The sequence below is a fragment of the Haliaeetus leucocephalus genome, unplaced genomic scaffold, assembly GCF_000737465.1.
Source record: "Haliaeetus leucocephalus isolate CR32 unplaced genomic scaffold, Haliaeetus_leucocephalus-4.0 Scaffold1, whole genome shotgun sequence".
NCBI lineage: Eukaryota > Metazoa > Chordata > Aves > Accipitriformes > Accipitridae > Haliaeetus > Haliaeetus leucocephalus.
In genome coordinates this window covers 12,176,714-12,201,898 of record NW_010972437.1, presented here as the reverse complement: position 1 = coordinate 12,201,898, position 25,185 = coordinate 12,176,714, and the positions used below count along the sequence as shown (strand labels likewise).

General features: G+C 34.6%; 1 protein-coding gene across 4 annotated transcripts in view; it reads right to left on the bottom strand.

Annotated features, from left to right (window-relative positions):
* SLC25A12 (solute carrier family 25 (aspartate/glutamate carrier), member 12) overlaps positions 1-25,016 on the bottom strand; it is a 51,497-nt gene extending 26,481 nt beyond the window's left edge. For 2 of the 4 annotated variants that reach the window (XM_010566866.1, XM_010566891.1), the window contains exons 1-6: positions 24,867-25,016; positions 19,249-19,391; positions 13,919-14,034; positions 4,893-5,032; positions 1,990-2,136; positions 806-944 (exon numbers count right to left, since the gene is read on the bottom strand). In XM_010566866.1, coding sequence (XP_010565168.1) covers positions 806-944; positions 1,990-2,136; positions 4,893-5,032; positions 13,919-14,034; positions 19,249-19,358 — 652 coding nt within the window. In that variant the 5' untranslated portion in view covers positions 19,359-19,391; positions 24,867-25,016. Of the gene's footprint in view, positions 1-805; positions 945-1,989; positions 2,137-4,892; positions 5,033-13,918; positions 14,035-16,298; positions 16,363-19,248; positions 19,392-24,866 lie in introns of those variants that run through there. The other 2 variants (XM_010566883.1, XM_010566874.1) reach the window with 2 other exon arrangements.
* Positions 25,017-25,185: the final 169 nt, after the last annotated feature.

Here is a 25,185-nt window from a genome sequence, read left to right as displayed (position 1 = left end):
TCTGCACCAAAAAAACATTGCTAGGCAATTTGTTAGCACAGTGTAGAGGATGAGGACAGGCATTTTATGCTTTACTTTAGAGACGAAAGTATGCAGAGCATATTAACATAAGCCAAACAGAGAAAGAAAAAAAAAAAAAAAAAAAGGAACTTAGCATGCTTTTTACCACACATAGGCTTGGCTGGTCCCATCCATACAGGTAATAAAATCAGTGATAAAATCTGCCATAAAATGGCTACAAATGCAATCCACTCATACCTGTGGCAAGACTGAAATATGGCAACCTTTCATATGTGCAGGGATTAGCTATGCCCTAACAGACATAAACTATATATAAAACCACTCAGGCAAGTAAGCATTAAGAAGTTATAAATTATTATCATTTTTCTAAAAAAGATTTAATCATGGATAAAGTAACTAGAGCTAAAACAACATGGAGATTACTGATGATTGGATTTTCAAACTTAACCCATTCTATCACATTCCCTAGGAACTTTCTATCTCTAAGCAACAATGTATCCGTTTCAAGGAGTAGTAAAATCCTCAATGATACACTGACTTGCAGTTACCATTCAAACTAGTAAAGCCAACACAGGTCCTGCCAGAATCCCAATTCTTCTTCTTAATGAGCTAGCTGAAAATCATTACTAACCTGTGAGGATGAAAATCACCCTTTAAACACTTTCACAGTAGCCCTAACCTTGCATACTATTGCAGCTTCTGACTTGCCTCAACCCATATGCAACGCTAGATTACAAATTGGACAGAACTAAAAAATTAATGAAGCATAGGAAATATACTTTACCTTTTGTGACTTCGACGTCTCTTCTTGTACCTGCTATATTGCTGTATATCTTCCTAACAATATCCATGTTATTCAAAAGGTCATTAAATGCATTGAAATAGGAGAAGCTGACCTGATGTGAAACAGTTCCACCAGCTACCTTTAAAAATTAAATGAATGCAGTTAAGTGCCTTAAGCCCTTCTACAACATCTTATCAGAAATTATAGAAACATTCATTTGGGCAAATAAGGAAAGAATTAAAGATATCTTTCTATTCCTGTAATTTTAAGATCTTTTTAATAGAAACATGAGGGGAGAATTACTAGACAGGATACCATTTTTTTGTAAAAATTGAACATTAGGAAATAATCAGGAAATAAACACATAAGTAGATTATTATTCAATTTATCTGATAAACTAAATGTGTCACTGAGTATTTTTCTAATACTCTCCATTTTTAATACAGAAATGCATGAAAATGCTACTTGAAAGGCACTGACTTCTTGCATCATATACAGCAGTGACCATTTATTTCAAAGTCTAAAGTTAGTAGATACTATAAATTTTATGAAAGACAGTATGCCTTATTAGTTAGGCTAGGCAAGATTTACAGGTAAAATAATAAGATAAAAGTTATTACTTCATATAACTTTCATTCTTATATACTTTTTATACTATATACTTTTAGTTTATAACTTTTATGTCATTACTTTACCTACAGATCTTGCCAGACTATCACAGCCATAACCATTGTACCTCTAGAATCTACATACTGATTTTCCAAATTCTGATCTGAAAAAGAAAAGAATGTAAGAGTATATAAAAGGACAAAACTGTAAGTAGCCTCCACCTTTGGAGATCTATCATATATTCAGATATAAGAATTAGGTGCTTTTGTCCTAAATTAATGTTCTTTCTGTGCCAAGCACAGTTTGCCCTGCTTTAGTGGAAAGTATAGTAGACTAAGTCAAACTGTTTCCAATGGCACTTTAAGCATGTAAACCAGACTGCCAAACTTTTCCACTACTGAAGCCAAGGAGTGCTGCCATGTTTCACCCTGCCCACTCTGTTATGAGGGTGATAATCTCTAGCACCAAGGCAGTGATAAACAGGTAGGAGAAAACAAAGTGGGAGAGAAGCAGTAACATCTTAAAACATTACAGTTATCAAATTCTGAATTCAAGGCATTTTTCTTTACACTTACTGAAACTAAATTTTCTTCTACAAATGGAGTTAGCATATGCGAGCGAAGGGTAACCATGATGTCACTGAAGTCCAGCCCAGTTATCATACCACTCTTATTTTTGTCCTTCAATGCAAAGGCTTGTCTTGCATGTTCTGACTGCAGCTCCTAGAATGAATATTCAGAAATAGCAGATTAGAAGCAAATTCTGTAACTCACTGTTCACAAAACATTAAGTTCATATTCTCACAGCATGCCTCTATACGTCTGCACACGTAGACCACAGCACAACTGCAGTTTAAAGCTAAAGGCCAGCTCAAATAAAACAAGAAGTCTGCATATTGATTCTATCCACAGATTCATTCCTCTGTCAAAGAAAAGCCTCAATTCAACTGTAAAGAAATACACACTTTCACTAAATGATTTGGGAAATAAACTTCACATACCCATGTCCTGTCTGCTACCTATTCCTTTATTAAATACTTAACTGCTAGAGAAACTTCTGATACTGATCTTGAAGACTCAAAGTGAGGTGATCTCTTACACATCCAAGATGAAATATGACTGGGCTATTATAAGCTAACTCATTGAAAAGTACTTGAAAATAAACAGGAGAACAGTGAAAATTATATAATATAGATTTAGATTGCCCCCAACAGCTACCTCCCATAATGTCAGAAATGGTCACTCATTTCAGGCAATTTAAAACTCCTATACAATCTGTAAAAACCTTCATATAAAGCACACTGCAGTAACCTAACCTCAAGATAATAATGATGGTTGTAAATTCTATGTCCAGAAAAAGTTGTTTCCTTCTATTCAAGCAAACAACAAAGCACATTCAGCTGTCATTCAGACTTCTAGAAGCAGCTAAAATAATACCCATGATCTGACAGACAATAAGAAGAGGGCACACTATCAAGCTTATATCACCTTTACAGTAATTTCTCAACTCTTATAACCTCAAGATCAAGGTTTTCCAGACCAGGGTGCAATAAGCCTGCTCTGATCCAAGTACCAAACCCCACAAGATGCTGTTACACCAATTAAGAAAAACAATCTGATCTAAAAGGGGGACAACAATATCCAATTTGCGTACACATCGAAATTACCGCAGCCCATACTACCCTTCTCTACTAAGAGTTTTTATTATATGATGACAGTAAAGAGTTTACTGTATCTTACATGACAGTGTCTTGGAGCAATAAACATAAAACCAGAAGATTTTTATCACTTTGCCCTGGGTTCCCAACAAAAAGATTCTTGTCACTAGCAATCTGGGTTTTTTATGCACTAGTGTCCTGAATTTGTGCCTGGGATCACTTAAAATATGTAGTATCAAACGCAGGACACAGTTTATTCCTTGAAAGTAACATCAAGTTATACCTTGAAAGACTGTGCCAAACTCCAGTATCTCAATTTACAATAAAGACTTCAGATCCTGTCTAGTTAGATACATTTTTCTAGAATCTGCTCTAGATCTAGATACAGCTCAGTACAGGAAAGACAAGGACCTGTTGGAGTGGCTCCAGAGGAGGGCCACAAAAACGATCAGAGGGATGGAACACCTCTCTTACCAGGACAGGCTGAGACAGCTGGGGTTGTTCAGCCTGGAGAAGAGAGGGCTCCAGGGAGACCTTATCGCAGCCTTTCAATACCTAAAGGGGGCTTATAAGAAAAATGGGGACAGACTTTTTAGTAGGGCTTGTTGCAATCAGACAAGGGGTAATGGTTTTAAACTAAAAGACGGTAGATTCAGACTAGATATAAGGAAGAAATTTTTTACGATGAGGGTGGTGAAACACTGGAACAGATTGCCCAGAGAGGTGGTAGATTTCCCATCCCTGGAAACATTCCAGGTCAGGTTGGATGGGGCTTTGAGCAACCTGATCTAGTTGAAGGTGTCCCTGGTCATTGCAGGGGCGTTGGACTAGATAACCTTTAAAGGTCCCTTCCAACCCAAACTATTCTATGATTCTATGATCTATTTTTATCCTGGACAACAATTACAGAATATATCAAAGCACATCTATCACTCCCTACTTTAAGACAGTATGTCCAAAACTATATTGTACCAAAGGCCGGCTCTGGAAGTGCATAATCTGTTTTTCTGCTAGACAGAAACTCTTAAGTTATATCATAGGGTGACCACTGAATGTTAATTTATGGAATTCAGTACAATTACCTACAATTCTGTGAACTCCTTTCTCATGAATTATAATGTACATTTCTCCTACTTCTCTCTTCCTCCATCCTTTATAACTGATATCTTCCTTTACTTCCTTCTAGTCTAATGTTCAATTCATAATATGCCTTTACTGTAAATAACTTGGCTTAGCACAAAGTCCAGCTCTATGAGTGAAATCCTTTAAAGCCTGATCCCTAGAGGGTGCTTCAGCAACATCTCAGGAAAGCAGATTTGCCTCCCACTTAAGTTGGCTGCATTTAAAACCAAACTCCCATTATATGTGAGAGAAAAAAGGGTAGTATTAGGACAACATTTATAAAAGTAAAGAAATGTTAAAGAAGCTAAAACTTTTATATGGGAGGTTATATGGTTAATAACAACTGGTTATATTAAGGATGCTATCTTTCTCTGGTAGAGGTTAGTTTTGCTATTAAATTCCTATGACAGAAAAAGTAGACCCTCATGCAGTTTAACAGCAATCAGTAAAATGGTTAATTTCATGAACAGGGTATTTAGTCCAATTCTTTTATATGATGGTGTTCAGGTTAAAGCACAATGAGTACACGCTGCTTACAGAACTGGTATGGAGAAATAACAGTTCATCATAACTGTCAGGATTAGTATCAGATAATAATTATCACTACCATAATAAACTCAAAATTTATAATGGTATTAGTGTATTGCTAGAAGTGAAAATGAATTTCAGTTCTACTTTGGAAGAAGGTTAATAACTGACCTGAAGAAACTGAGTGAACTCTGAATAGTTAAGATGCTTCTTCCTGTTATGTCCAAAATGCAGTCGAATGAACTCACAGTCCCAGTTGAAGGGGATTTGAAGATGAATAAGGGTTTGTTCAAATATTTCTTTGACATTTGCTTTGGGGGAGGGAAAAACAACAAGTGAGCTTTGGGGTACAGTAAATCTACAAACAATCCAGGAAGGATACAAACAAATGATGTTTTAAGCAGCTGTTTAAGAAGTGTTTTAGTTTGTTAAGAGTAATTGCTAACTGAACCTTTAAAGACCTGTATAAGAACACATTTGCGACACAACGTGATACTTTCTGTATTACTGCATAAAACCTTGGAGTGAATGTTTTATTTAGTTTTAATTAAGAAGCAATTTCCCCTCATACATGACAAATAAGAGCTATTTTGCATTCTGATATAAAAATCAACAGTAGTTCTCCGTCTCTGCTAGGAGTCAAATTAAGCCCTTTATCAAGAGCACGAATACCTGCATTACAATCTCACGCAATATTTGTCATACTAAGTATGGTTTGATTGAAACTTGATTATTACAATCACACTGTCTGAATGTCTATTGAAGATAGGTATAAGAAATGCCATCTAAAACATATCATTAACTCAGCAGAAAGCACCTTATTAGAAGCTTTTGATAAGGCCTTAGCATAAAAATCAAATCCTATAAAACATAATTGGTAGTCTCAGTTATTAAAATGTTTTAAGATAAGTGAAGATAGAGATGTCCTCTTTTAAATGAAGAAAAAACCTGTCATTTCAGAATATGGAATTCTCTGTATGTATACTGTACAAATGAAATCTCAATGCCAAATGTATTATCTGAGTTCAGTCAAAAACCTCATCTGAAAAAAAAAGCATGCATTATTCATACACAGCATTGCCATGCTGCAGAACAAGCTTGCTTTTTGTACAGATTATCCAACACATGAACAGTATAACTGGACATCTATCCATACCACGTGAACACTTTTCAAAATCTACCTCCAAGTACCTGAATTATTTATCAGCTAACCCAGAACGTGTTAACAACCAAAATAAAATGTGGCATATAGCTTAAATTTAAAACAAAGTACAAAATATTTTAGCTGAAAACACACCCCTTCTTTTATATGTTTAAACAGTTCTGCTAAAAGACAAAATGCAATACGAAGAACTTCAATACCGTTTGGTAATTCCATCAAGAGCTATTTACTTGGAGTAAACATGTTGCTTTCTCTGTGCTGAAGGACTAGATTCATTCATTCTTTCAATTCTATAGCCTTTCTACTAGTTCTAGATCAAATCTAGGCAAATCACTATATGGTTTTATATGGGAAATGTTCAGAATAAATCTGTCTCAGAATGGGGACAAAGTAGGATTCCTTGGCTAGATCACCTGCTTCACAGTTAGTCTGAGATTACATATTCAAAGGGCAGATTATGGCTAGTAAGTGATTTAACTGGAACTTAGCCCTTACTTAAAGGTCAAGCACACACTATAGTGAAAAAACTGCAATTTAAACCACAGTTTCCACACCACGGTAGGCTAAAGGAGTTGTTCAGGTAAACAAGAAACTTAAAAAACTACCCTGACTACTTGTAACTGTCCACTCATATCTATTCACTGGTATCAATATGCAAGGTGAGGGTTAAGAAAATGAGAGATAAAGCACCTAGTACATAGTGCTAAACTATTTTATTTTGCCATACTTTTTTGAAAGTTTTGTCTGTAGTAGGTCTATTCATCATTGCTTGAGAGCAAAGGACAAGGAGATGAACATTTAAATTCCCCACCTACCACTGATTCACTGCAGCTTCTGACCAAGCTACCTGGAGTCTTCATATATTACAAACACAAACGGATCAGTGCAGCTCACTATTGAGCTTGCAAAATGGCACTGAACTGTGAACAGAACAAAAGACAGGCCTGCTTAATTGGATCAATTGGTTTGGCTGCTGATGTACAAACAGGGTGCCAGTTAGTGACTACTGACACATCTGTAAAACTGACTTCTAATACACACTGAGTTGCCCTAATGAAAACTTAGGAAAGAATGTGCTGAGGCAGCCAGAAAATTTATTTTCAATTGTTTCCAATGATTGCTTCTTTTAACCTTAGAGAAAGGTTAAAAAAAGTCTCACTTTTTCTTGTAAGAAAATATTCATACATGTTCATATAGACAGATCTTTCAATTATTTTTAATGAGACTTAATTTCCTGATCTTTTCATAACTCTCATTCAAGCGTTTATAATCATATACTAATTAAACAACCAAGAATCAGTTTCCTATGCTATTGATTTTTTCTTCTTAAAAACATTTACAACTAGTCATCAACATATCACAAGTCAAGATCCTTCAGCACATAAAAATAATACTGGTAAATTAATTAATAAATTTATATTCAATAGTTGAGTGTACTGGTACTTGAAGAATTCCAGTAGTGGATAACTAGCTTTAATAAATGGTATCCAAATTAGCCTGTTGCTTCTCTGAAAATTGAGGTACCTTACCCATTTTTCTTCCACTGGCAATCACTCACAATGAGTAATGTGTACTGCACATATTATAGTAGTCTCGGTTTAAGGATATGATGTTGTATCTAATGCTTAATTAATTCCATGTTGGCTTTGTTTATGAAACATTTGGAGTACAGCAGCAAAACCATGTACCTGTTCTGAATAACTGACACGGTTAAAACCATCGAAACTTTAAATACAATTTTCTGAAGCCATTTGGGATTCTCAAACATCTCTGCATAAGCACTAAAATTTACTACTTCCACCAAAGAGTAGCAATGTTTTCTTCAAAATATATCAAGAATACCTTTTTAATCCAATTTTGTTGGCAATTCTCTTGTATTAAAGGAAATAGCCATCACAACTAACAACTTGTGTGATGAGAAGCAGCAAATGGACAATCACGTTTCAGAAATTACACATAATGTGATCACCTACACTTCTACCACTTTGAATTATGATCAAATGTCTTATTTTTAATTTATTTTTTTCACAGCAGAAGCAAAGCACTGACAACAAAGAAAACAAGTAACATTAAGGTACAGATGCTAGGGTTTTTTGCTTTTTTTTTTTTTTCCCCTCTCCCTCAGTCAAAACCCAGTAATGCTTCTAAATTAAGATAAACTACAAGTACTTCAAATTTCCAACAGAGCTATTCTGCAGGGGGCAAACAGCAAATTATTTTTAAACCCTTTCATTTTAGTATGACATTTTACAGAATGCATTCATTGTCCCTGTCAATACATGTTGCTCATTTACTAATGTCTTCTCCTACTCTTTGCTCACCTTTCCGCAGTGGAATTCTTTCCTACTGAGCTGATAACTTTCTTTCCAGGCTTATAGCAATGCATTTTCTTCTCAGATAGGCATACAAGTCAGCAGCCTGATGACATACTCAACTTACCATGAGCCCCAGGAACAATAAACCTACTACTCTAGTGCACTAGCACATTACCTCCAAGGCGACACGCATTCTTTCAAGATTGCTTCAGAATTTCCCCACCCAATCATTTTTAACAAATTATAGATGCCTGGAGCAGCTATCTGCAGGCAGCAAACACATGTCTGGCTCAACCTCCATCAAACATTGTTACCTATTGGGCTCACAAAAACGACACAAGAAAAACAAAGTTTTTAGGCAATACTGAATTTCATAGGAGGAGGAAGAATACTTCAAGTTATAAACACTATGATGTCTTGTTGATGGCCCATGGTGGGGATGAGCTCAGTACCCCAAGTAAGACTTGAGGTAGTACCTATTATTTATTTTGACTTATCAGCTCCCCAAGAAGCGGAGTGGAAACCTCAGACAATTCCAGTGCCATCAACCTGTTAACAGAGTTTGCCATTCCCTCTCACCAGTGCTGGAACATCAATCATGCTTGTGAGAAACACAAAAATATAAATGTGATAGTTTTAAGTACTAGCATAAGTATGCTGAAGGTTTGTTGTTTAATAGGGTTTTTTTTAAATGTCTACTCAGTCATCTACATGTACATATTTCAGCCTTAATGTACATAATGCATTTTAATGTATTCTATGTTGCTATTTTTCACTACTTCTGCTACCAGCAAATTTTACATACTTTCACTTTCAAGCATAAAATAAATCACAGTTAAAGGCAAAAAGACTTTTTGTGTAGCACCTGATGCAACAGAAGTATATTAAGAGTGATCCAAATGTAAATAATACAGTAATTTCTCTGACGTGAGAGCAAAATGACAAGTGGCAGGACAAGTGAGAAAGCTAAACTAGACATAGTTACATTGTATTTCTACTCTTATTTTAAAAGGATTAGTGATTCTGTTTAAGGTTAACATTAGTAACAGCCATAGCAACAAATTGTCAATATATACAATTTTAAGGTGGAGTTCTCCTTTTCCATTGCCTCTTGCTGAATTATGGTTTTGAACTTATTATTATAAAAAACTAATGAGGGGCTCTCATCCCACACTGCTCACACGTGTTTAAAACTGTGGCTTAAACCTGAAAGAATCACACAACAGGAAAGAAACAAACAAAACCCAAAAAAAACCATGAGGACAAAAGAAAGTCGTAACATACAGTGATGTTTCCTACATTATCTGCATGTGTTAAGTGAAAGACATCTTGAAACCAGGCAACTAACGTATGGCTACCAGGCAGCCAAGAAAAGTAACAGTTCTAGTTTACAGCACACTTGATAAAAACATGGTGGGTTTTTTATATCCTCAGATGTGTAGCCATGTGATTATGAGATTTTTTTTCTGTTTACTTTTTAAAAGGTTTCCAGTCTTTATGGTTGCAAACGATATTTTATAAAGCAGAACTTGTAAGATTAAATCCAAATCCTAGCATTTTCAATCTAATTGCTCTTTTGGAAATGCGGGAAGAGTGAGTACTAGGAGTGATCTATGTTTCCTGAAAAATAACACTCAAAAGCAAAGAACTACAACAACATATATTCAAATCCTTTCTCTTGTTCTTCTGAGTCACCTTCTTCCAGTATTCTCAAACTCTATGTCCTGATTTAGGGAAATCAAAACTTTCTCTCCCAGATTAAAATTTGTTTAAGAAAACAGATGGACAAGATTTCAGTATCACTGTATAGCCAACTTCTGAAACCATGACATTGATGCTTATTACTTCAGTTTACCAACATCATGGTCATTTTCACATAGTTGCATTACTAGGTATCCAATCCTCTTCCACCCCCCAGTGCCTTTAAGGAAGAGGCCATTAAACTCTGCAAAATATTTTTAATTAGATTTTGAGCTGCAGCATGTTTTAAAATGCCTTATGTCCAGTTCCATAAATATTTTCCAAATATCTCCAAAATAACATAAAAATTCTGAATACAGAAGAATCATGAACATGAAGGCAGTAAAATTCAAAATTTCAAAATCTCATTATTTTAGCTCTATCTTTCTATCCATACCAGCATGGGTATTTAACTAAAAAAGTGTCTCTGAAATTCTCCAGTTTATCAGAGAATGCCTTTCTTTGTGGTGACTCTACAAGGAAGAACAGCTGGAAAAAGCCTCAAAATTGTACATTCCAATTAAAAGCGATACAGTCCAGATCATTGTATGGTTTGCTGAAGGGATAAATTACAAAGAATCCTTTTACTTCCAGTTAGACAACCTATTTTTGAGAGAAGTTTCAGTGATAGTCACAGACTTTACCTTTTAACCACAGTAAGGACTATCTGCTTCAACATCAAAGCAAACCAAATAGCTTGAGCAGATTTAATACTCGGGTTTGCTTTAACCTGAATTCAGGTCTAAAGACCTGTACAGAATAGCAATAAAAAGAAGTTTCCTTAGTACAATAGCATTAATTTTATGGAGTGTTTTGAAATATTTCACTCATGTTAAGTAGCTTAGTCAGTTACATCCCATGATCAAAAAAGCAAAGTGGTTGTCAGTCTTCTCTGACTACAGATAGCAACCCATAACAAGACAGACAATGCATGGGGAAAAAAAAAAAATCACTTTTCTTTGTCAGCAAAAATATTTTATGGTTAAAGCAATATTATAAGGGCTCATCAGCAACACATTTTCCATAAAATATTCACCTAGGAATCATTTATGAAGATATACAAGCATGTGATCAGGAAAAGAAATGTTGGGTTTTATTCTACTTCTCCATGATTAAAAAGTCAATTCTATCAGTGGGTTATTAAAATAGTCATTTTATTGCTTTTTATTCACCAAGCTGACAGCAAGTCCAGTGCAGCTGAAACATGTAGAGTACTGAGCGTGCTGTACAGTTTGCTCATACAAAGTAGGTCTAATTTCATGTTCTTGCAATGGACCTCCTATACAAATATTGCAGCATACTATCTGCACATTTACAGCAGCCATTCATACAGGATTTCTGGATGTCCAAAACTCCTGGAACAACGTCCCAAAGCAGTAAGAAAGTAGATGACATTAAAGTGACAGAAGGCTTCCTGTTTCAACAATCCCAATTAACATATGATATTGCACAAAGACATTGATTAGCATAGCATAGCTGACAAGTATTTTTACCAAGTAGTTTCTAAAGAATCATAAACTCTCTGTCCTCTTCCATTTCTCAACTCCTAAGACAGAAGTTCTTCTGTAATACAATTTAATTAATAGTTTCCTCATTGGAGAGTTGGAAGCTACACTTTTGAAGAGACAAGTGGCAGACTGAGGCTCAAGAGGACTGCAAGAAGCTAAAGTGCTCAAGTATGGTCTGAGTCCATGTCAGTAAATAAATCCTAAAAAGGAGATGTGAACCTGACAGGAGCAACTTGCTTTCAAATACAGAGCCAGCTCTAAAAATCAACAAGTACACCTAACTTTCTCCAGATAACTGAAAATTTGAGTACATCGGGGTATTTTTTGAAAAAGCCATACAGTCATACCCAAATGATTTTGGGACATATCTTACATCCAGCAAGGCCAGTGTTGGGTTCAACTTACTGGCCTAACAGAACCAAGTTGATTCTGTGTTCCACTCTCTAGCACTTCCACCCCTTGCTCCAGATGCACAGTGCAGAAAAACCTCAGTAAATCCATGTCACTTCTGGCAAGACTTGCCAGCTTTGGAATCAGTGCAATCACATCCACATAGCATTACATCTGAGCTAGAAAATCTTGACTCACATTTGCTCCCATGATTTATCTGCAGACTGGACACATTACACGCTGATAAAAGAGAGCTGACTTGTCTGATAGCAATTCTCACACCAACTGGCAGAACTTAGTCCATTTCAGTATATTTCTAATAATTTATTAAAATTTTTAAGACCTAATTTTATATATTCTCCTGTTTTTACATGAAACTAAACTCTGTGCCTTTCTGTTTATGTGGTGTGAAAATGAAAGAGTGCAGGACTCATTTGTAAAACAGCCTCTATAGGCCACAAGACTGACTTGGAAATTGACGGCAGAGTTCCAAATTCAGAAGATGTTACATATCATCATTCACATTTTTCCCAGATGCATTAATTTGTATGCTATGCCTATGAAGCAAAAATAAGTATTCCATGTCACAAGCAACAACAAAAAAAAAGCAAAAAAGCAGCAGTAAACGTGGGAACTGTAGCACAAAAATATGTACCACTGATATGTCACCATTAAATATAGTAATAATTGCAATATAATTAATTTTGTAAAAACAAGAAACCAATAGTAAATTTTAAATTCCCTAAAGAGTTTCCTATTCAAGATTTATCAGCCTTACAAAAAAAAATTCAGCAAGAAAGACATGGAAAAAATTATGCAATTTTCTGTTTTACAGCTTCTCTTGTTTGTGTTGGTCTTTTAGTCTTTAATATAAAGATGGGCTCATAAAAATAACAATCCTCAGTCTGACTGAGAAATCTGTATACAATCTGAAATTACTTTTTGTTCATTTACGGAACCAGCTATTTCAAGTGTGTTCATGAGAGCTACAAAGTGCACATCCCCATTTTGTGAGATTATTAAATATACCATCCTTAACATGATCACACTGATTGTAGTAGTTTGTCTACTTCCTAATGACTGCATTTACTGAATTCACCTTCACTTAAGTTCTAAAAGCTTTTCTTTTCAAGACGTTGTGTATCCAAATTGCTTAGTATTTGATCCTTCAGTTAATGATGAATTTAATAGACATCATAAGTCAAGCAGTTTGTTTCCATAAACAGACCCTTGCATTTTTTTTCCAACAAGTTGCAACAATTTTCGTAAGAATGAAATAGTACAAACAGCAAGTGGTTACAAATCCAAGCATAGTTTGTATTTTCTTTATTGAGAGCTTTATTCTTTTGGATAGAAATAACATTTAATTCTCATTCCATTTTATTAAATTCTTTGCACTGATTTATCTAATTTTCATAAACATATGAAGTTTTAAAAATAAAACCTAGTCCTCCTTAAACTGCAATGTTAATAACAGTTATTTAGCAACATCATAAGGCAGTATAGTTAGCCTAAAGAATTTTGTCCAATTACTAATTTATGTGATTAGGAAAAAAAAAAAGTAACAAAACTGAAAGGCCATATTTTCTTCCTAATTTTTCAAATATATGATCTAGTTGGAAGTTACACTCATAAGATTAAAGTAAGATTTGCTCCTGAAGAAAAGGAACACTAAACTAGGAATTCAAAAGACTAGACCTCCTTCATTTCTATATTGAGCTCCTACTACATCTAATGACAATTCATCAAAGATATGTGGAGATCCAGAACATATTTTAAAAATCCCTCATCACTGAAGGAGTTCAAAGTCTGCGACACAGAATTTTACTTAGGATGACACTGAACAAAACAGCATTGTATTAACTACTTCAGGAACAAGAAAAATCTTGATTCAAGACAGAGCAAAATATATTTTATTTCTGTGTACTTCTTAAGCTTCTATCACTTGAAAGAAAAAAATGTTTTACTCATGCAAACTCTTAGGAAATCAGTACAGTACTGCACAATATGAATTTCTATGCATCATTACAACTTATACTATTATAATCACTTTCTTAAACTTTTTTCTTTAGGTATTCTTACCAAATGTTACTTCTCCATTGCCACTCTTGTCAAATAACTGAAAAGCAACTATGAATATTGCATCTGGAGTACACAAAACAGATTCAAATGCCAAAAATTCTTGATAGGAAATCAACCTACAAAGGAAAACACAGAAGTTCAAAGATTTCAAAAAATTATTCACAAAACCAAGGATATTTTGTGTCTGATGCTCTAGAAAACTGTATGATCCAATTACTAAAATAAAATTCTAATATAAAAAAGTTAAGACTCTTCACTGGAAACTGAGAAAGTATTTGTTACATTTAAGTAGTTACTTAACCTTTATGCAACTCAGTTTCTTCCTCTATAAAAGGACTGAATTCTTCATATCCATCAACAACTAAATGTAATCAATTCTCAGTGAATACCTACAATTTATTACTTTGGTATTATAAATGTAAGCAGACAGCACTTAAAAGTTAAGACTCAAAAAACCCACAGAAATTCTACCACCATGAAGTTTACAGGGCTGTCATCATATTACTAATTTATACAGGTATTTCTACTGAGAAAGAAAAGATAGTTTAATGCAAGTATAGGAATATACTATACAATATATGTATTTTCTTAAAACAACGTATAACATTTATAAAAAACAAACAGGTTCAGAAAAAGTTATACTTAACTACATATATAGAAAAAATATTACATTTCAAATATAACATGAACTGCAGTCATGTACTTGAGGACAAGAAAGAAACAACCTATAAGAACATTTGGACATAAGGACAGTTAGACATGGCCAAGGCAGGGAAGGATTTGAGTGTAAGAGCAGATCACAAGATTCTGAGCTGTGTATGCAAGACAGTCACCATATACAAAAATGCAACTGAGGATGCATTAGGAAAGCTGTTTCTGTGCCAGATAAGGAAGCAGCAGTATCCCCAGATAGGGTGCCCACAACATCTCTGGAACACTGCGTAGAAATCCAAGTCCTTGTGTTCAACACATATAAACTCAAGACTTGAATGTATGCACAGGTAACTTATTAAGATAATAATAAATAACTTTTCTAGAGGAACCCAGCTTATTCTGACTAACAGAAAAAACATTTAGAAGGGATCCTAATGCTGTATGTAAGAACAGCTGCAGAAAAATAAGCCCTAAGTCAGGAGAAGATAAAGGATAATGTTAGCACAAGAACAAAATCACATATCCATAAAGATATTTAGAACAGGCATATACTGTGGCCTTTTCAGAATACTGCAAGAAAAAGCCTTAGGTTTTAACAGCAAACCTGGTTTATTAAAACTAATGTGTGTTTTCATCCTTGTAAAAAACAGGGGACTTCGCTTGATGGCTTAGAATATTCCATCCAGTTACAAGTTCCTGAGCTCAGTTTATCGAAATAAATAATAGGGTATCTATTTTAGCAGCAAATAAATTATCAATGGGAATAAGAATTTTAATTACATTTTTTAAATTAAACAAAAAAATTACTCTTTCAGTAGATGCTGTTAGAACACAGAATATCAGTGTAGGTGGTACATTATCCCAGAAAATGTACATAATTCATCTGAATTTAGTACTCTTCATAGGACATCATTAGCTCATAGTGATTACTTCACACATATACTGCTTACTGCTAAAGAGTGAAGTATAATCTGTTCCCTACAGAAAACAACAAATAAATAAAAAAATCAAGCCACACTACTCATGAGTTTAGCTACTCTTTCTCTATCAAGGTACACATAAAGCAGAATTGAGATACATTAAACAAGGTTACATATGTTAACATTCTTGCATATATGCATTATACAGAAAATACAGAAAAAAATGTAGTGATTTTGAAAGGAATTAAGATATGGCAAATACAGAATTATTATATTCATTTGTCACACTTTAGCCACAAAAATCAGAGATGTGAGAATGGTTCTTCAGATGCAAAGTCAATTTCATCCAAAGGATGATCTTGATAAATAATGGTTTAGCATCAAAGAAAAAGAATATCCTTTAAAATAATTGTAAATACTATCATTTTAAAATATACCTCACATACAAGCATAAACCTGACATACAAATTGATTCCTAACCAGGAAGCTTTATAACTGACAGAATCAAGTGATGATCTGTAGAATGCATTCGTAGAAGCCTGAACCTGAAAGAAGCCATCTTCAGTGGTCTCACTTTACCAGTGCCTACAGCAAAAGGAGACAGACACATTCAATTTCCTTTCCATATATTCAACTTGCAATGTCTAAGAGCAGGGATATCCCCTGTACTCCTCCATTATCCCTTAGGGCAGAGATAACAGGAGCTGGATTAAACAGAATGATGGAGCTTCCCACCCAATCACTATTCAAGTATCATTCAGTGAACCCACTGTGTTAGAGTCTGTAACAGTATCAAATCTACTCACCTTTCAGTTTACCTGTAAGATTTTAAAAAATTTCCTTTCCTCTCATTTCTTCTGTACTGTTACCCTTCAAAAGCACACAAAGCAAGTCATGTGTTTACAATTCTTCTCTATCTTTCCTTTTTTCCTACTACAACCCTTTGCTCTTTTTTCCCCACACAACATAGCTTTTCGACGTTATGTATAGCTCTGTTATGACTCTCCATTATGTGAAACATCAACCCTTTCTTCAGGACTTACGAAAACATTTCCAAATTTTAAGAACAATATGCTGTAAAAAAGAGTACCCAGAAACAAGCAATTAAAGTGAAGAATTTTAAATTAGTACTGTGAAATTTTGAAAGTTTGAAGGGAGAAGAAAATCTTTGATTTTAAAACTGCAATACCTACTAATGTTAACTGACTTATGTAATTGGGAAGCCGGTTTTAGCACACATATATAAGTGCATTATTCGAAGAGGATATTTATCCTAATTTCAAATCTAGTGCCTGCAGTCTGAAGACACAGGAATGCTTACAGCATCAGTGAAATCCCATTGCATTAAACAGACAGCAGACAAGGCAGTTTAGGCCAAATTCTAATTTAGAGCTCATCACATTAATTTCTCAGAACATGCATTTGTAACAATGAAGAATAAACACTTTGAAAGTGAACAGCCATCTGTTTTAAGAACTACCTTACAGTGTTCCACTAAAGCAAACCAATCTTGTACTGTAGCAATGGGACAATGTAGTAGTACTCTGGAATAGTTAAGTAAGGATCAAGTTATCATTAGAAAAAAAGTAAAAACACCTTTTTTTTTAAAACATATGCCTACAGACAGCCAGTTCCAAAATGTGCTTTTTTTCTAAAGTGCCAAACTTAAACCTAAATGAGATTAAAAAATATTAACACAGAAAAGTTACTAAGAACACTTCTGAGTATTTGAAGGGCAAGCAAGGCTAAGAGAATATGATAGCAGATACAGGAATTAAATTTCCTAACAGAACCCAAAGCTTCTCAATGATTTGACACATTGGGCTGTCATTTAATTTACAAATGTATGTATGGAATAGGACTACTGATAATTCCCTGGACTTCATAAAGTAACTTTAAGTCTTTGGAAAGACATAATGTATTCTGGAATTCAGTTGAAGATTACAATAATTATTCACACTACAGATTAAACTCTCTGTGCAAATGATATAGTTATTAGAGTCTGGATTTTGATATATTAAAGGCTCACTACAAATGAAAGAATATGAATGTAAAAGTAAATAAACAAACCAATGATGATGGGCTATAACAAATTCTTCACATGAAATAAAGATTGGAGATAAATATAGATTAAAACATTTAGGAAAATAAGTTTCAGACAAGCATTCAGACAGACAAACATTTTGCACTGCAGACCATATTGTAACAATTCCCATTCCCACTGTTCCTATACAGAAGTAGATAAAGCACACTTACCCATATTTGATTATGTCACTTCAAATATTACCCAGATTTAAAAACAAAACAAAAAAAACAAACCCCAAAAAACTTATATTCACAGGGGAAGCAACAAAAGAGTGATGCTTCAATGTAAACTTCCATTGTAGCAATAAAACCAATTATTGATTTCTTACTGTAAGAAAGATCCTTTTATAAGACATTTTCTGAAGAAATGCACACCGTAAAAGATAACCGACTGCTTTCAGAGAAACAAGATACTCAACATGTTAGTTTACTAGTCACCAATTAGACTATTATTTCAACAGATACATATAAAATAGCCTTTTCAATCCATAACAATGCAACAAGCTGCAGCCATGTATTGCAAACAGAGAGACAGGTTATCTAGATTTATCAAATGTATGTATTATCAAAATGCTGCAGCTTTATTAAAAAAAAAAAAAAAGATCAAACAGAAGATCTGACATTTGTCATTTAGTGTAAAATCTATACAGCATATACAATTTCATTTGTAAAGCACAGCTACTGTGCAAGCTGCTCAGGATACTATGCAAACTAATAAAACATTCTAAAGCAGAACACAGGAAAACAAAAACACTTAAGTGATATCAAAGGTCAGGTTTAGACTCACAATCCAAGGAAGTTAATGGGCTTTCAATTTAAAACAAGTTACATCTATATATTTACAAATGTATTGTATACTATTTTAACAGCAACTTTCTCTCTCTTCTCTACAAAATACCCACTCCCTTCTGCATTCTTGACCTGTTCTCTGAGCCATCTTAACCTTCTCACTTTACTTTCAATGTCCATGCTTCCTGCTACAATCCAAGGCCAAAACTAGAAGCCTAGATACAGCAAGAGAAAAGGCTCCTTTGAAGACAAGTGAGTTAGAGGGTACTACCTCAGTGGAGCAGACATTTTGTATATTAGTTTCCAAGAACTGTCTAAAAGCAAGTAATATAATCTGTAAGCAGACTTGGAAAAGCTTTATGTGGTGTGACCTTATCTTGATTAGGCAAACACCTTCTTCCTTCACAGAGTCATTAGTGTCTTGCTTTCCTAATAGCCAGCACTTTAAAAAAGACCTCAGTGGTTTTATTTAAATTACACACTACAGAAATAAGAAAGCTTTTCTGCATTTCCACATTTAATTACAGGTACCAAAGACTCTACGTAGTATCTAATCATGGACGCAAGTATACAGAAAAGAACTTTTCCAAGGCAATTGTACTACATTAAACTTACGTACAGTTCAACTTTCTCTGCATTTGTAGTAATTGTTAAAATTCCATTAAAACAAACCTTAGTTTAAAAAATGCACGTTAAACACTGTATTTTTTCCCAATTTCCACAAATTTATAGTCTATTGTACTTGAGAAAAAACTTGTCATCTAAATAAGCTTAAAGTGTAATAAAATCAATAACGTATTTCAGAAGATGAAATTATCAAACCCGTTCACTCATGCATTTACCAATGCATTACAAGCTTCTAATGGAAAGCAAAATTCTCACCCATCCTTAGTTTGATCTGCCACTCCAGCCAACAGCTGCACTGTTTTAGGATTGTAACGTGGATCTGTATAAAGTCCTAGGTATTTTTGCACAAAATCTTCTGGGGTCATGTAATGCTCACCATCTTTCTCAACACTGGCATACTAGAGTAAAAATAAAAAATAAAACCACACAAAAGAATCCATTTAGATGCTAATTATCAGTGATTACCAAAACAGTATCTTTACTGAATATCACTTGAAATAGTGCACAACTGTCTGCACGTAACTGCTATGAAATTAAAGGGCTTGATTAAACTAATAGCGTTACTATATTAGTTGCATATCACCAACAATCAGGTTACCCCTGTAGAATAGACATGTTCACATAATGACCAGTATCTTCTAATTAAAAGACAATTACATATTTTCAGAAACTGTCAGGTAATTGCATAAATTTATAAAAATTACAGCCAGGCTGTAGCTTTCCATTTGCAGCTACACTCTAAAAACACAACACATAAATTTTCTTATAGTTTCTAGTAGCAAATATCTTCTGAATAATTGCTCCTGATCATTATTATAATTAGCTCAGAAAATATGTATTATTTATTTTCTCTTTTTGTGAGAAATAAATTTTCAGATTAATTTTTATCCTGAAACTAATAGTTTTGGCATTTTTCATTTAAGTAAAAATTCACACACACAGACAAAAAGGATTTAAGTCAACTGAAATATTTTAATTTGATTTTGCATTTTAATCTTATTTTCAAGTAAAAGTCACAGGCAAATTTTAAATTATAGAATTTAAATATTAATAAAACTAACTAAAAATAAAATAACCAAGTACATCTTTATTACTTGTACACCAAGACAACTGCCACATGTCTATATCAGTATTTTTACTGATCACTTTTCTGTTTCAAATCATTAATCACTGGTTCTTATCTATAGGTCAACTTTAATTTAAAAGTGAACTTTTTAGCATAAAGTAAACTCCATGCCCTCAGCTGTGCAGTTACGCTGGGTAATACCAATCTTGAACTAAGAACATGAGGAGGCAGGATTAGAAAGGATCACAAGTGATGAAAGGGAAATGTATTATGCAAGTTCATACCCTTCAGATCTTGTTTCAAGATGGCAGTATAGTTGCAGGAAGAATTTCTTGTAGTTTATTTACGATATGACAGTAATCTTAGAAATAAAACCTAAGTTTTCAGATTGCAAAGTTAAACTATGTTTGCAACCTAGAACACAGGAAAGGAGCTCACAAAAGATTTCTAGTTCGCTAAACTATTGTGACCCAATCCAGTTTGATGACCGAGTTTGTTTCTCAGCATTTTTGCTCACAAAACCCATAAGCAAGCTTACTTAATTGTTTAAAATCCACGTCTTCTGTTCACTCTCTACTGTACAGTCTACTTGTACACACAATGATTTAGATGCAGACCTTCAAACATATACATAGAACTGTGCTCATACTGAGAAAGTGAAGTTGCAAAACTACACAGCTGTTTCATTAGAATTTTGATTTACAATAAAAGTAGTGATTTTTAATTCATTTGTAAAAACATAATTCACCTTTCTAGGTTCTAGTCATTAAATGATGACTACATAAGCATTCTCTCTGTGCTAGTGAATTCAAAATACAATTAATGGCCTTATCTGTAACTTGTAACTTTTCCACTATATACTGCAGTATCTTGATTCAGCTGACACAGCTTTATGTGAAAGATTAACAAAATGGGCCCTTACTCTTCCATGGACCCACAGGAATCAGAATATTAACAATAAGACCTACACAAAATACCTCTTAAGGTGTAACATTCCATTACGATAAAGGGGATCATTCACATGTCTCATGCGTGTTTTAGCTGTATGCAACCCAACCAATTCAGTCAGGACACTATTTCAGTGTAAAGGAGCTTGCATCAGCATCAATGCTTGCTTAAGCATCTCCCGTACCTCTTCCACAATACCAGCCCCTCACATCACCTCTCCCTCTTCCACCCAATAGCTGTGATGACAACTGTTTGCAAGACTGCACTGTAAACCGGCTTATTGAATTAATGCAGAATTAAAATAGATGATTTCCACAAAAATAGGAACACAAGGCAGTGGACAGGAATCCTTTAATTCAGCACTGCTGCCAACATGATAATACAATGAAACTGTGGCTTCATTGAAACAACTCAGAAAGGTTCTCTTCTCAGTCGTATACACAAGTGACTAAAAAATGCATTATGAAGCATAATTCTGCTGCGAGACATGCAATCCAAAGGAATTTTTGTGTATGAAGAACCATCAAACATGCAGAGTATTGAGCATATCTTCAAGAACAATGGAATTCAACTGCATGACAGCAGAGTGCATATCAAAGATAGTAAAAATCTAAATGTCATATTTTTTTTCTTCAGACACCAATTTATCTGAGTTTATTACAAAGAGCAAATTGTTTTACAATAAAAACTGTGTGGGGCAAGTTTTGTTAAAAAAATGTTTGAGACAAAAATACTTAACTGACAGATACATTGAACTCCATATGAGAAGGTCATGGTATTTCAAAAGGGCTTGGCATCGAGCCAATAAATTAACGCCTGACGAAGTAGCTAGGCTATTCCTTTTTGGCATGTATTTACATTTGTCCTCAGGTTATCTTTTCACCATACAACTTAAGTCAAGAATCTTTTAGCACAAAACAGACAATTGTAAATTGTATCCTAATTTGCATATAAAACATAACACATCAATTAAACCCATATTTTCCTCAGTCTTGAATTATATTACTTTATAACACAAAATTCTTATTATACATTTCTAGACTGTCTCAGGTAAGCACTTGATGAATTTGCGTGAGAGTTTTTTTAAACATCACCACGTAACATGAACACAGAAAAACACTACTCTAGTTCTACAATATAGTGCTAAGTATTGCCAACTTTCGGAAACAATGCTTTCTTTGAAAAATTGGTTAATTTTCAATTTAAAGGGTTTTTTTCAATCGCAATGATTTTATCATAAGAAGTTAAGTTCCAAAACAAAAGAGCCCTACGAGTACCCTTAACTTTTTTTTTTTTTTTAATTAAGCTAAGCTATGAGCAAGAGATTCAGGACATTTTTAAGGGGGAAGTTTCCTGTATTAAAATTGGAAATTTGTTTTTGTTTCTTTCTCCACCTTGCTGGAACAGGTTCCACTTGCATTCAGCAGGCAGGGAATAATTCAACTATATAACTATATACCCCAAGGGCTGACTGTGTCTTGCCTAAGAAAAAAGAATGAAGGCTTACTAAGAAATCTGATAACTGTTGTTTTACATAACTCTTTTATCCTCCAGTAAATTTCTATTTTGTTTTTTATGGTTGTTACGGAAGTCAGCGGTTAGCAAACACAGGACAGGTAACTTATTTGATGGTGCACAAACATGAAAGTTCAATGCCTGCATTTCATAGTTACAGGATTACACAGAAATAATAGCACATCTTTTTAATACAAGGCAAACTTAAGATTTTTAACAGTTTAAAATAATCAAAAGAAATATATAGCAAGCTTCAGAAGTTCTGAGAGAAAGGTATATATCAAGCATCCATTAAGATACAACTTAAACTGGATGGACAGAGGGCACATATCACATTATAGAGGATACGCATGAACAGAAGGAAATTTAAGTACCCTCTCTATGACAAGGTGGATGACGAAGAGGCCTAGAGTGCACATCTTCCCTTCCGCCTATTTGCAAGGCAAGCCAAATTTAGGAAGGAATGCACGACCTTTAGCTGAAGCTCACAGAACAGGCTAGCACTCTCAGCAAAGAGCACAACACATCTGAACCGATGTGTTCAACACTAGCAATATTTCATAACAAGACTCTCTACAACTTAGTCTTAGAAAGAGCTGGTTGTTCTCTTTTGATTTTTTTAAAGTTTGCAACTAAGTCTGCTTGCTACCTATCAAACAAAAAACACAATTTCAAACTCAATTATAATCAAATATAATCCAAAAGAAATATAAACTCTCTTTCTGTGCCAGAGATGTTTATGTTTGTTTCTCTTTTTTTATTGCAAATCTCAGATACTCCAGAGGAGACAGGAGAGCTTTCGTATTTTTCATTCCTCAGAGCACAAAACAATCCACAACTTAATTTGCATGTTGCTTTGAAGATTACAAGATAAACATGAAGAAGACCAAAAAGCTGTTTTAAAACCAGACTGTCTGCTTTTTAGGTCAATAAAACATGTATTGTCAGAGAGACAACTACAAGATCCAATTGTACAATGTTCTTCCTCTCCACTTTTCCTTGTAGGACCAAAACCAAGGACTTCAAACAATTACTTCTTTCCAGAAGCAAGCACTGCTACTGACTGGAAGTCAAGAATCATAAAAAGTCCACATTTCCGAGCTGAATAGAGTATTTTGACACCACATTTCACTTTTTTGCAACCAAACATGCAAAAGTATCTTGCGAAAAGTTGGAAAAGAGCTGTGTGATGTTCTAGAACCACATATTTTTATATTGTATTAATATATATTTTAAAAAATCATATTTTCACATTATTTATTTTATTAACATACTCTACTGTATTGCTCATCTACAAAAGCTAAATGTCATGTCAACAATAAATGAACCTATGATGGAGGATTTTTTTACTAGAAACTAAATGCTGGGCTTTCACGGTTTGATTCCAATGTTCTAAGTTTTAGCACTCCAGAAATGTTACCAGTGTAACCCAGTATGCAAAAGCAAAAAAACACCAAAATTATGGTTGGAATTTAACTTCTCTCCCTCAGGCAAAAAGGTCTCTCTGTCCATTATATGTGGAAACTGTTAGATAAGACGGTAGGACCAAAAGATACATGTCAAAGATTAAATAATAGATTTTATTATTTACAGTATTAGCTCTAATACTTAATTTTATATTCTTTCCTTCTTCATAGAGGAAAGCTTCTTAAATATACTGTGTAATACTCAACATGAAGGGAAAAGAGAAAAGGTATTTTAGTGATTTTGGAAGTATCAGTGGCCCAACTATGACCTGAAACATAGTTGTTCTTATTTCATCTGCCTGATTCAAACCTTATCATCAGAGTTTTAGGATTGACTGGATTTTCCTTTCAGATCGTGCTTCACTGTAACTAAGGGGAGTGGAAAAAGCCTCATGCTGTTATTTGTATGTGTTAATCCTAAGGCCCTGCAAGGGATAATAGTATGAAATACATCAGTCTTAAGAAATTAACTTTTAAGTTCTAAAAACATTGCCAGTTGTCCATCCATGTGTAAGAGGAATACATATAAACCCCAAGGACAAAACATACAGCCATGGAAAAAGAATTTTTTTAGGATCTTGCAAAACTGTATTTAAAAAATAACAGTACTTAGTCATGGTTATAATTATTCGCTTTATAGGAAATTAGAAAATACCTTAGAAAATTATTTAAAATTATCATTTGGAAATGGTTAATCACGATTTGTGTCAGGAGCAGTTTCTCCTCAGTGCCCGACAGCCCTTTCAACACATTGTGCCCGCAAAGTGAACTTTTAAGCGTCCCACAAGCGCGACACGCGTTATGATGCCGTGGCAAGCTGCTGAAAGGGCAAAAAATAAAAGTCTGTCAATCTAACAACATTAGACAGATCTTTTTACCTGCAAAAAAATACTTCGTAGTTCAGCAGGATCCGCTCTTTTGGTTGATTGCACCTGTGAACACAAGCACGTTAATACTTCGCTAGCCGGGGCTACCGACAGAGCGTCGGTAAAAACCGCTGCGCGCGCCGGTAAGGGCAGCAACACCCGCTCCCTTACCTACCCGACAGGGCGAACCCCAAACGCGACCCCTTTGGGCGCGCTGCGGGGCTCCGCAGCGCTCCAGTGCCGGTGACAGCTGTCAGACTCGGGCTGCCTGGAAGAGCCGCGGCGCCCCGGCCCCACGCGACGCCAGCCGTTCCCGCCCGGCGGGCCCAGC